Source organism: Poecile atricapillus, chromosome 3 (genome assembly GCF_030490865.1).
Source record: "Poecile atricapillus isolate bPoeAtr1 chromosome 3, bPoeAtr1.hap1, whole genome shotgun sequence".
Classification (NCBI taxonomy): domain Eukaryota; kingdom Metazoa; phylum Chordata; class Aves; order Passeriformes; family Paridae; genus Poecile; species Poecile atricapillus.
The window spans coordinates 99690910-99704596 of NC_081251.1; the positions used below are offsets into that span (position 1 = coordinate 99690910).

The 13687-nt window shown below is 47.7% G+C and overlaps 1 protein-coding gene across 1 annotated transcript; it reads left to right on the top strand.

Annotated features, from left to right (window-relative positions):
- The first annotated feature begins 3346 nt into the window (after positions 1-3346).
- Positions 3347-6410, top strand: LEFTY1 (left-right determination factor 1). The gene is made up of 4 exons (XM_058836216.1): positions 3347-3644; positions 4507-4741; positions 5524-5763; positions 6071-6410. The coding sequence occupies exons 1-4, from the start codon at positions 3380-3382 to the stop codon at positions 6408-6410; spliced, it is 1080 nt and encodes a 359-aa protein (XP_058692199.1). The 5' UTR covers positions 3347-3379.
- Positions 6411-13687: the final 7277 nt, after the last annotated feature.

Below are 13687 nucleotides of genomic sequence, written 5' to 3' on the forward strand. Positions count from 1 at the left end.
CCAGCACAGGCCATGACAACCTAGAAAGAGGCTAAAGATTCCTGTGAAATCACACTTTAAGGTGTGTAGCCTGGGTTTGCTGCCGGGAATATTCAGTTTGGAGCACTGTTGGGTGGCTGGTGGGTGCATTGGTGAGGCAGTTTGAGGGGGGAATGCCTTCATTCATAGCCTGCAGTTTACTTCCAATTTTGAAGCCTCTAAACATGTCCAGCTTCTTCTGCAGTGTTTTGTTAGCTGTGTAAAACTTGGTGTGTTTGAAGCTGAAAAAGCATGTGAAACAGAACTTGTACTTGAATTCTTTTTTAACTTGTCATATATATACACCTGCATCTTAACCACTATTTTTAACTTCTACACTTCTAGATTCAGAAGGCACTGACTTTATGGAAAAACAGAGCAAAAATCTACCCAGAGCTGTATTCCCATCTTGGTAAGACAAACATATTGCACAAACATGGGCACTTCTTGGAGCACACAAAAACTCTTGCCTTTCCCATCACTCAAGCACGAGCTGTTTTAATATGGGCCCAGCTGTAATACAAAAGGGTTATGTCCATGGCAATTAGATCTTCAGTAGTTTAATATTCAGATCCTCAAATACTGCAAATACATTTCAGACAGTCTTGTTTCCCAGGATAATAGCTACATAATTAGGGTAAGCCTTTCACACTTTCTCTTTGATCCCATTGGACTTATTTACCAAAAATCATTGCATGGATGTGCCCAGAAAATGTCTTACAGAAGTGCTTGTAAGAAAATTAAAAGCTTAAATATAGAGATTCTCTCTCCACAAAGTACTGATTTTTATTAAAACTGGGAGTTGCTCATACTTCACCCCTTGCAGCCTCTTTGAATCCTCTGTTTGACGTTTCAAAAGTGCCATGCAGGTTCTAATACACATTACACAGAAAGAGCCATTATAAAATTCCTGACTTTTTCTTGTTTGCACGACAAAGGGGGAATGGCAAATCCTCCAACTGGACCAGATAATCACTCCCCTGTGAAAAGCCTGCAATACACATCCTCTGTTTTCTTCTTAGCTGAGCTTCAAGTGTGTTTGGTCAATAATTTTATTTTGGGTGTGAAGCCCATAAATCACCTTCCAATACACACTGGACAGTGGAGAGTCCGGGTGGATTTGGCTTCAGCCACAGGAGAAATCACATCCGGATACAGGAAAGCTGGGTGCTGCTGGAGCAATCAGACATTTTATTTCATGTTGTCACGGTCTTTTGAAGAACACTCACTGAAGAATAGGACCACTCTCTGGAGCCAAGATTAATTGGATGGATAAATAATTATGGGATCACGTCTTCTGACATAAGAGAGAGACCATTACAAAGCCATGCAGTTTTATCCAGGTCGCCATATAAACCTAGCAAATTCCCTGCTGGAATTGAGCTGGCCAACACTTAGCCCATCTGCAGAAACCTTTGTCAGGCATCTGAACATTGCTCAGGTGGTTTCCAAGCCTCTGACACAGCTCATTGTGTGACAGTTCTTTTGTCCTGGCCTCTGGGAATCAGTAGTGTGCCATTTGGCTGGAGAGTCCTGAGGGAAGAGCTGGCTGTATGGAGCTCTCCTAAAGGGCTGAGGGGGTCTCAAAGATTTCAGGAAAAACCTTCCCTCTTATTCGCAAGCATAGGAGTATTTGACATGAGCTGAACTTGAAGCTGACAAATGAAGTGAATATTTTTCACTGCTGTTTGTGTCTTGGGAATGGATGTATTTTGAATTAATATACAAATGCATGTCTAAAATTCTTCTCTGGAGAAAGATGCTACACAAAGTACAGGATTAAAGAATGCACTGCCTTAGGCCATGCACAGGCTGTTACTTTGTAGTCTGTTCCATTTTCCTCTTAAAACTCAATTTAGCTAAGTAAGGTGCCCTTTTAACATCTAACAGAGGCTTTATCATGTTTAAGAAGACAAGTTTCTTAAAAGGTTGTCAAGACAAAGTGAGCAGTAACGGAAATGTTGAGTGGGGCTCTTTCAGACAGCTTTATTGCCTTCCCCTGAGTACAAAACAGGCTGCCTCCCTCAGCTAACACTTGTTTTAATGAGGGATGAGCCACAGGGGTGATTTTGTACAAGTTCATTACATTGCATCCTCCAGCCAGACTGTCCTCAGGGCACACCATTCAGCCTGGGCATTGGATAAAATTGGACCGATTTTAAATCATTTACAGAGGCATATAAATCCAAAGGGCCTTTGATGCTGAAGACATTTGTATGTAGGCTCAGGTATGTGGCTGCTGGAGGGGATGAGAATCTGGCCCAAGTGCCTTTATGCTTTTATCAATCACATTTTATTTTTTCAACTCAATTCTCCTGAGATTGGTGCCAAAAATAGATTTCCATATCTTATGCTAGCAAAGGCCAGGGAAGAAAAGGGTGTAAGTTTCCAGTTTAAATGTTACAAGGTAAACATCCAGCCTCCTCACCCCAGCCTTCAGATCAGCTTCACTGTCTAGAGACAGGGCTCTATTGTGGTTGTTAACAGCATTCAAAATACTGATATTCTTTATCCATGCTGGGGAACAGTGAAGTGGTTTCTCATGTTCACTGGGAAGTGATCTGCCTTTACATAAAGCCTTCTTCTTCTAAGCATGAGTATTATGAAACCCACAGGAATCCATAAAGAGTGATGGGACATTTTTCTAAAATGTCACACCCGTACATCTTCCACCTTCTGTGATTCAGAAGCAGCATAAAAGGCCATAAATCATTCAACTGCTGTGATTCACTGCCCTGATTCATACACTTGATACAAATACTTAGAGATCAAAGTGGAACCTAACCCCCACCACACCCCAAGGATTTAAATTATTTTTCAATGCTTGCTATAAAGATGGACTTCCAGCTAAAACCAAAGCTTCTCCTGATTGATATTGGCTGTTTAAAGTAGCAAGTTCCCTGCAGTAAAGATTGATGCTGCCTTTAAGAGTCATATGGGGTAGTACATGCAGCAATGTATTCTACAGCTGTGCTTCCTCCCTAGCAAGGCTGAACAGGGGACACTTGTGGCTCAGGGGGCTTCTGGGCAAATATTTACAGGGAATTAAAAAACAATGGAAATTTTTTACCCGTTAAGGAATCTGGGAGCCCCTAAACCTTCTTGTATCAACTTTGCAGTGGATGAAGGTGTTAAACTGGCATGTGTCTACCAAGAGGGGAGTGATCCTTTTAAGTCCTTTGCTTCATCCCCACTTGTGAAATTTGTTGTGCCAGTGGGACGAGGCTGGCTATAAAACCCCAGCACTGCGGACATCCCTCCAGCTCGGGCAGCCTGCCAGCACATCTCTGCCGAGAGCAGCCCCAGGGAGATCCCCCCTTCATCTCTGCCCGGCAGGGAACTGCTTCGCTGACGGGGGAGGATGGACCTGAGGTGTGCCTGGATGCTCTGCGTGCTCTGCCTCGTCCTCACGGTGCAAGCGTTTACCCAGGAAGGGTTCAAGGAGGTGGTGCTGAAGCAGCTGGGGCTGTCCGAGGTCCCTAAACTTCATAAGAGAGACTTGGTGGATCTGGTTATCCCAGACCACGTGAAGAACAAGTACATGTCCATGCTGAAGCGGCAGAGGGTGAAGCGCCGAGCTTTGCCGAGCCTGGCAGGCATCCTCAGAGGGATCCCGGGACACACAGGTAACATTTCTGCTGCTGGCAGCATCCCAAGCACCCTGCTGGGCCAGCGGAATCTGCCGGGGCTCTCCCGGCCGGCCGCAGAACGAGCAGAGGCAAACCCCCGAGGGGAAAGGGGAATGAGGGTCGGGTTTGGCTCCAAAGCTCAGCTGGGCAGAGGAGGTACATGAGACAGCATCGGAAAGATTGACAAGCACTCTTTGCAACTGGAGAAGGGGTCCCACAGTCCTTCCAAAGGACAGGATGCTGCTGGAGCTTGATAGAAGCCTTGGTACCCTGGGAACAGTCTGGGCAGGAGGGGGGGAAAAAACGTGCAGGCCACGTAGGTTTTGGGTGAAATATACAGCAAGTCCTCTAATAGGAATCACACGTCTTGGAGGATGTTTCACTCTCATCTCTTTCTTGTTTAAGTTTGTTTTTTACAGGAAAAATTATCAAGGAGGAAAATAGCCATACAGATGCAATAGTGGCTGTACAAGGGCACTTAGAGCTTACTGTGCTTTCAAAGGACATATACAGCACCCAGGGCAGCAAATGAAAATACTTTGTCATTCCAGGTGGTGCAGTTTCCTGCTTTCATGCCCAGCACTGGCACAGAGGTACACACCTTTTGAGGTGTGCTTAGTTCTTCCACACTGCAGGGACTCAGACACAGGAGAAAAATTAGGGCATTTGCAAGACATTGATTTAAGTATGCATCAGAAAAGCTGTGTTTAGTGGCTGTCTCTGCTACCATGGGCTCAACTGGGAGCATGGAAGGAGTGTGTTGTGATGATAATTGTGCATGAAATGTGGTGGCTTTGCTCAGCAGGATGGCAGTGACAGGCTATCTTTTTTGTCCCCAACTGCACAGGTATGACGGGAGAAGTCCTCTACTCTGACACAACCACACGCCAGAAGCTGATGTTTGACATGGAGGGCAGAATACCTAAAAACAGTGAAGTCACAATGGCTGAACTGAAACTCTTCAAAAAGCCTCTAGACAGAGCGAACCTGCCTGCCAAGCAGTCTCACAGGCCTGTCTCCAACGCCAGAGTCAGTGTGTACTGGGTGCAGCAGCATCATGACGGTACCAACAGGACCTCCCTGATAGATTCCAGGTAAGAAAGGGGCCTGTGCTGGAATTACAGGGTTTGGATCCTCTGGAGTGCATTTGGGTATCATGTGGTTGTGCCTCAGTCTGATGTGATTTACATCTGAAGGGATGTGATCTGAATGTGATGTGATACAGCCAGATTATATGGCCTCTAAACCCAGAATGAGCTTGTAAGAGATACTATGCTAAGATAGCAATATATGATGATTCTTTGAAATAATCTATTAAATGATGCCATGTACTGCTACGTCTTCCCCGCTAAAATCCTCCTCCTGGTCCAATTCTCTGTCACTAACTCAAGTGGGTTACTGGCTGATGGTATTCTTCCCACTGGCCATTTTATTAGCTGGTTTAAACAAGTAAACTATGCAAAAAACATCTGATTCTGCAATGGTGAGCTCTGTGGAAGTTTTGCAACCCTTGAAGGCAGAACTAGACTGGACTAGAAACTTATGGCTCTAATGCAGCTCAGACAGGAGCAGGTGGGAGCCTGGTGTTTACCAGGCTATTGTCACCAATACCGAGGCTGCACATGATCCTGCAACACTTAGTTTTTTGCGTGAGCCTGTAGAGAGGGTTTTCTCTGTGTCTTCAGTGTCTGTTAGATCTGCATGCTTCTTTTTGAGGTGGCAGTTAACTGCTGTGGGTGCTCACCCAGAGCAAAGATGATCATGTAATCAAGGCCTGTGATAACCTACAGGAAGTAAATTATTCTGCTGCAACAACAGCACTGCCAGGCCAGGATTTATCTGGTAGGCTTTTCTAATGCCAGCCCTTGTCATACAGGCTGGTTGCTATTCATGATTCGGGCTGGAAGAGCTTTGATGTGACCCAGGCCGTGCATTACTGGCTGCGAAACAAGAGGCGGGAGCCGATGTTCCTGGAGGTGTGGATTGAAGGGGAAAGGGTGGGCAGCTATGCCTCAGAAATGGCCAAAGCCGTGCGCTTCACCTCGCAGGACCCCAAAGATAAAGCCCTAGGCAAGCCTGAGCTGGTGCTTTACACTCTCAACTTGGATGACTATGGGTATGTATGAAACCTAAATCTGTATTGTCTCTGTAATTTTGTCCCTGAATTATTGTGGCAGGGGGGCAAACCCAGGGTGGGCAGCTCTTACCCTCACAAGTGTTTACCAGCTGTGAATGGAGTAGTTAGCTACTGCTGAATCCCACCTCTCCTCTTCCCTAAATCTGTTGTCTGAATACTCAAACCCTGAGCACGGCCCGGGTTTCATGTCTCAGAGCCCACTTGTGCCATTAGCAGCAGGGCTGATTTCCCCCACTTCCCAGTTTCCAGTTATAGCACCCATTCCGGTTTTTCCCTTGGTGTCCAGGAGCGCTGGGGACTGCAGGGAGGAGTCGGCGATGGGGAAATCCACCTGTTGCCGGCAGAAACACTACATCAGCTTCCGCGAGCTGCCGTGGGCTCAGCACTGGATCCTGGAGCCGGCGGGGTTCCAGGCGTTCCGCTGCTCCGGGAGCTGCCTGCAGCTGCCCCGCGCCCTGCGCCGCCTCGGCTCCGGGCAGCGCTCCTGCGCCGTGGCCGGGAGCTCCGCGCTGCCCATCATCTACCTCGTCAAGAGGGGTAACCGCACCGAGATTGAGGCGGCAGAGTTCCCCAACATGATCGTGGAGCGGTGCAGCTGCGTGACGGACGGCGCGGCGCTGGTGTGACGAGTGGGTGGCCTGGGGTGTCATCCATTCCCCCCAGCCCTGCCAAGAGCCACCCCGGCCCCCAGCCCCGGGGCCAGTGATGAAGGTCCTGGGGAGTTCCTGCCTGCAAGGGTCAGCAGCACTGGGGCCCTGCTGGCCTGCAGAGAGTGCACTTAGAGGCACTGTCCGTCTAGATGGGCTCAGAGGAACATGCATTTCACATATGGGAGGAGTGCCTAAGGAGCCTAGTGCTTACCGGGGTCCCCTTGGTGCCAGCTAAATTTCACTGAATTTATTTCAGCCCCCACCCTGAAGTATTGCAAACAGCTCCAGGCAAAAGAAGAGTGCCCATCACCAGGTGAAGAAGAAATGTGTGGGCTCGGCTTTTCATTCTTAGGCTGCTGGGTCTGGTCCTTGTCTGTGCAAGCTGTGTTTTTGGTGAGCTGCAGAGCGGAAGCACTTACATGTATATAATCTGTACATTCACACATGTGCGAAGAGTATGAATAAATGTGTTATTGTCTACATGCTGGGTATCTACATATTGATTACAGACATATATATAGGTACATCAAATATTGTCTAGAGCTCAAAGGAACGTGTTTATGTGCATATGTATTGCATGTACATATACATATCTACATGTACATAAAATATTATCTGAAACTCAAAGATATTTTTTGCCTCTGCACCACAGGATTAACAGTTTTAGGCAGAATTTAGAGTCCTGGAATCAACAGGAATATTAGGATTTAGGTTTGCTTCCATGAGTAACAGTTTGTTTTTCTGATTCTGTATTACAGTTATTTCAATTTAGGGATATTTTTCAAGTTGTGTGTGCTTTCAAAATCAAGGAAACAATAAAACACAAATATTAAAGTTGACATGTGTTTCCTTGTATTTATTTTTAGATCTAAAAGTGGAGGGGAAAAGATCTGTGATACTTCTGTGAGTATCCAGTGCCCAGCTCCTATAAACACACACGCTGTAACAGCTCTTAGCTCTGTGTGATCCCATCTTCTCCCGGTGAAGTTTATCTGCTCGCCCAGGGACTGGGCTGAATCAGCAGGCAGAGCAGAGCCTGCACTGCCAGCGCTTCATCCCGAGCTGCTGCGGATTTTGACCCAGCATTTTCTTAAGGAGAAAACCTAGACTCTTATCTGCCAGCAGGAGGTGGTGCTCTCCCTGTGAGCAGCAGCGGTGGCAGAACCTGCAGGGGTCAGCTGAAGCTGCGGTGCAGGAGGGGATGAGCTGCCTCCCATTTTAACCGCATCCCGTCCTGTTGGACATCTGACCCACACATACCCTGGAGACACGCTAGGATAATGTGTTTTAATCCCTTTGTGAACTGTTCTGAACTGCTGGCCAGGGTGCCAGGTAATCCTAACGATTTCCACCTTCATGTCAGCCTCTTCCTCTGGGCTCATAACCCACTGAGACGGCAGTGGCTCTGGGGATGAAGCATTTGCTGCTATCTCTGTTAGAGGGTGGGATGTGATCCCTGAGGCTCTGGTTGAACCTGCTGCTGGTGCAAGGACTCTGAAATGTGTTTGTCTGGCTAGACAGGGTGCTCATGGACCACAGGAAAAGAGGGACCTGTCTGCAGCAGCCCTGTATCATCCATCAGGAAGATATGAGTGCTCCTGCTGCTCTGCAGGACCCCGGGTCTGAGGTCACCCAGGCATCTCTGCCATCACCTCATGGGTAGGCTGGCACCTCTCACTTGTGTAAACACGTGGCAAAAGAGCTTTAAGGAGAGGAGAAAAGGCAAAAGTACAGACTCACCATTCACCAGCTCTGGGCTACAGGACTATGCGTCTCTGGAGTCAGAATTGGATGAGCTGGAATGATCTCTGGCCATACCCTTCTCATGACTATGTAGTATCTATCTTAATGGCATTGGCATTCAGCCCCAGGTCCTCTCCACCCAGCTCGGTGCAGGGCGTAGCCTGAAGGCCAGGAGCTATCACCACGAAGAACAAAGGCGATGATCTAGCCACACACTGAGCCTGGGGAAGAAAGTGTTTGAGCCGGTTGCTGCCTGAGAATGAAGAGCATTAACCCTGGCTTCCCTCCAGCCTCCAGCACTTGCACTTCAGACATCATTCATCCTCCATCCCAGGAGAAACTCCATGCAGTGCAATTTGGGGCAGGCTGCTGTGGGAAATGGGGAGCAGAGCATCGCAGGAGCGGCGGGGCGGACGAGGCTCCTCCCCTCCACCAGGATCCTGTGCTGTGTCCGGCGCCCCTTGCTTTGTCTGGCTGTCTTTGCTCGGGTGCCCTGTGGACAGGAGGTGCACAGAAGCGAGCGGTGGGTCTGTGTGCATGTGTGTGACACCTGGAGGGCGGGGAGGGGGAGGTGGTGGCCGAGGAGATCTGGTGTTACTGTGAGGAGAACTGTGGGTATTGCAGGGTGCAAATCCGTGAGATGTAAAACCCTGCCTGCCCTGCTGCCTGCATGGACACTTGGATTTATCGCTAGGACAGCTGCACAGATGTCACAGCATCTCTGCTGGGGCTGGTTTTGAGCTTACATTTGCACTGAAGCTCCCCACTTTTGCGGAAACAGGACACTGCTCCTCTAAACTCCAGACAGCTTTGCAATGAAAATGTTGCAGACTTGGAGGCTGGGCTGATTTGGAGAAGGCTCCAGAGACTTCTACACTGCAAACTCCTGGGCAGAAGGCTGTGGATGAAATACTGCCGCACCTGGGGCTTTTTCAGACATCAGCCCGTGCTACAGGTAATTATCTCCCAGTCTGTCATCTTCAATCCAGGCTGTATTTGCTGTGACACCTTCTGTGTGCTACTTGCATGGGTACAACTTGTAACGCACACAAAAGCTGCCAAGCTGTCATGTTCTCCTTTCCATCTGAGCAGCATCACAGTCTCTGAGGAAAGGCAGAACATCTCAGATACCTGGCAGCAACGTGGTTCAGCATTGTCATTGATGCTGTGCTGTAATAAAATAAAAAAGAACAGCAGTGCAGGGGCATAATGAACCACATAGAGCCAGAAACAATTTTAAAAAATTGAAAAGTGCTTTAAGGCAAAACCAGCGTTAAGCTGTCAGGCATCCTCCTGCACTGCTGAAAGCACAGAGCACCCAAGTGGTGCTCAAGGAGCAGGAGGTGTGTGCTCTTCACATGGAGGACTTCAACAGCCCTGTTAGTCCCACACTCCAGGCTAGGTCCTTGTGTGAGTGTTCGCGTGGCAGCGCCTGAACTAAATCTTGTCAGAAGTATGAGCTTATCATGAGTGTGAGCTCTGGCTGGCTGACATGGCACTGCTCACAGGGTGACCTTTAAGGGCCTGCAGTAGTTAATGGAACCAGACACAGGGTCTGAAGCTGGTCCTATCAGTCTCAGGAGAGCTTTCCTTAAGAGAGAGGCCTGGGCATGCCAGCAGCACTTTTTTTCACTGTTATCTCTACCCATTATCTCGATTCTAGTAGAGAGAACAAAAGTTTCAAGCCACATTAAATGCTGCTGCTAGCTGGACTATATTGCATTGTGTGATCTCTCCATGGTTTTACTTCCACCAAGGCTGCTTTACCATTTTCTTTCAAAATCTGTGAGAAGTTGCAGCTTTTCCCAGCTGGTGAGGCCTTATTTCCTCTCTCTCTTGTTTTTTTCCCATTTGTACTTCACAGACTCCTACCAAGGGTGTCTGACACTTTGCCTTTCAGGGCAGCCTTCTAATTGCCTGTGTAAGTGGAAAGTCAGATTCCCAATCCACATCCCAGCAAAGGTGATAATCAGGGAGCTCCTCTGGCTTTGGCTGGCAACAGCTGCAGTCTGGAAAAGGGGAACCCAGGGCAAATGGGGGGTGGGGAGGTGACGGGAGTGGCAGGGAGTATTACAGAGATCCTTCAGGACTCTGATGTTTTTAGAGGACTTGGTACTCCTCTGTCCACTCCTGGAGCAGGTGTAGGAGAGCAGCGCGAACAACATCAGCACATATCAGAATAAAATAGAAAAAAAAGCTTATTCATCATGGCTGCTGCCTCTGGCCTGTACTCTGGAGATGCTTGGGCACTCCAGAGCTGCTGGGGTGCCTTGGTTTCCTGTGGTAAAACTAGCAGGTGCAGCATGGCCAAGAAAGATTTTTTAACCAATGCAGGAGATAATAGATTATCTGGAGATGCTGGATCCTGGAAAGTCATGTAAACAATCCACAGCTCTCAGTATTCTTTTTTAGATAATTGTTAAATTGGGGTGGGGTTTTGTTTGCTTTTTCCAAGCTATTTATTAATTTTGTTTTAAAGCTTTCCTAAAGTTTATTTATGGGTTTTCTATTTACATTTTCCTTATGATTTTACTCATGATGAATTTGCCTCTTTGGAAGCCTGGGGAGGCCTCTATCCCCTTTGAAAACCTGTTTTCTGGTTGCTGAAAATGAATGCAATCAGTTCATAATTAATACTTCCCAGGTGACCACCAACTTCCTGCCCAGTGGTCCCTTGGGAGGTGCCAAGTGGTTACCAGATGCTGGGTACAGCATCTCACTGGCCATAAAGTGCCATCTATTGCCACCAGACCTCAGAGAATTGTTTAGGTTGAAAAAAAACCTCCAGAATTATCGAGTCCAACCATTAAACCAGCACTGCCAAGCCCCCCACTAAACCATGGCCCACATCTACCCAGCTCTGAAGGTGATTCAATCACCTCCCTGGGCAGCCCGTTCATGTCTTCACTGAGATGTGCAATATTCCCAGCAGATGTTTCACAAGCTGGCTGGCTCATTATAAACACTCCCTTCCATACAGCCCAGACAGGTCTTTCAAGAGCTCCTTTCTGCCCTGCAAGTTTTGTGCAAATTCCTGCTTCCTTGTGCCTGGTTAGAGGCAGCCAGAGAAGGCAGCAGGGAGAAGCAGGACAGGCAGCTCGTGCATTCAAGCCACCGGGACACTTTCCAAGCCTGCACAGCTGCTGGCTCTAAACCCAGACTAACTCCCCTGGATTAGCCCAGCCTCTAGCAGGGCTGGAAAGCAGTGGTGCCTGTCCAGCCCCTCCTCTACAGCTGGGTGAGGTCAGAGTTGTCACCTCCCTCCCTTCAGGTGTCATTATTAGGCACGTTAATCTGCAAAGCCACCCTAATTGCTCAACTATAAGCAAAGCCAAGCCAGCTGAGGTGGCAGTGCTAACAGGGTTGCAGGCAGTACCGCTTCCAGTTAAATGTCTTGGAGAAAGCTTTAGGATTTAAAAATAGCACCTTCCCGAGAATAGGCATCGCTGAACACAAACCTTTCAAATGGCAACATTCTCCAGAAAGCAAAACGTTGTGTAAGAATGAGTTGCGGAGGGATCAGAGGGATTGATTGTGACTATTTCAGGAACAGGCAGAGCGGTGTAAAGGTGACCCGCTGTCCCCGCTCCTCAGCAGCACCCGCGGGACCCGGCTCAGGTGCCCCGTGCTGAGGGGCGAGGCTTTGTCAGCGCTGCTGGAAGCGGACACATCCTCCGCGTCAGTCCAGTGCCACCTACAGCAGCGAGAGCAGAAGCTGCAGCACTCGGCAAACCAGTGGAAGCGATTCCAGCACGCTCCAGCAAGAAGGCGTGTTTACACGAGTGGCTTTTGAGGAACTTGTTTATTTGGACCGTGCAGGTGAGTGCAATGGAATGGAGCCCTTCGGCTGAAGGCCAGCAGCTGTTGTGTCTGCTGTTGGTGGTATTTCTAAACCTGCACCAGTTCCCTGCTGCTTTGTGCATTAGATGTACTTACTTTTCCTTCCAGGGAAGAGACAGATCTGTATCAAGTGAAGAAAAGCCCTCCCTCAGGCTTGTGCTAGTGTTTTCACTCATTGCTTTTTTCAGTCAGTAACTCTGAAATGCCAGTGAAACACGAGGCAGTGCTTAGGTGTTTGAAACAAATGCATTTAAAATGACACTTCAGAAGTGTGACTTCTGTAAATTGCACCACTTGCTTTTTGGGGATGTGATTCCATGGGAGAATGAACCTTTTCTCTGGGAAGATATTCACACTTTTGGTGCATTTACAACCAGAAAATCTTTGAAATCTAAAGCTACATAAATACTCAGGAAAAGACAGACACCAGCTGCAAACTGCATTATCCTCTGGCCCTGGACTAGAAAGATCACCTCTGTTCTGAGGCCATTCTCTCCTACAGAAATAGCCCATATAACACTGAAACTTGTTCAATTTATGTATAGATCTATATATATTCTACTTTTGACTTTTCTTTCTTGTCCAAAATCTTAAAAAGCTTCAAGCACTTCACCTACTTATTCCTCTTCCGTTGAAGGATCAAAGTCCTGTTATACAGCTGTTTTCAAAAGGATACCCTTTGAGCGTGTGAAAGTCCTGAATTGCCAGTGAGCACCCCTCTGGCTCTCCAGACACAATAATGCTCTAGGCTAATCCTCAATGTGGGAACATCCTAGAGCAAGTGCTTGTTCCTTTTTAACTCAGCAGGAGCTAAACAGTTCCCAAATGAATCTGCCAAAGTGTGGAGCTGGTTCAAGATAGGGCATTTCTTTTAATTCTGGCACTACTGAAGATGCAGCTGGTCAATAGTGTTTGGTGCTACTGGTGGTTTAAAATACTCCAGTCCTTCTTCACCAACCAGTGTTTTTATATAATCCTGCCTCTGTTGTGCTGGCACAGATTTGTTAGAGCCACATCAGGGAACTGGTCTGGTGTAACAAGGAACCCACAACACTAAAGGCAAGTAGGTGACACACAGGGTAGCCTCAGGAAGTGGCTGCATCAGTACAACTAAAGCAAGAGAGCAATTGCAGTGAGGAGAAATAACTTGGGTAGGAGTTGTTGCCAAAACACAGCATTAACATGGTCAATTCACTTTTGTCCCACACTACCCTTCCCGTACTAGAGAGGAGCTTCAGTGTGCTCAATGAGCTGAAGGCTTTCCAGTCCCACACACTGTCCCTGCATTTTAGAGAGCTGGTGACATCAAAGGTTTGCCACCCAGTCAGGGACTGCCAGCATCTAACATCCCCACCTAATGGATTTACACCAGCAAAACTTCAACATGCTAAGGTGACCTCCCAAGCACCCTTCATCCCAAGTTTCCTAACGAAACATGCAGTAAACACACCCATTTCCTTTCTACACAGAGTCCACTTGTCCTGTCAAAACCTCCATGAGATGTGATTTGCAGAGCCTCAATGTTTCTCTTCTCCCTCCAATACACTGTGGAACAGATCCCCAAGCACTGTGTCTATGATGATATCCTTCCCACCTGTCCATCCTTTCTGTAACTCCTTGGGATGCTAACAAAGTTTGTGGATGTGAGTTCAAAAGCTGGGGATACTCAG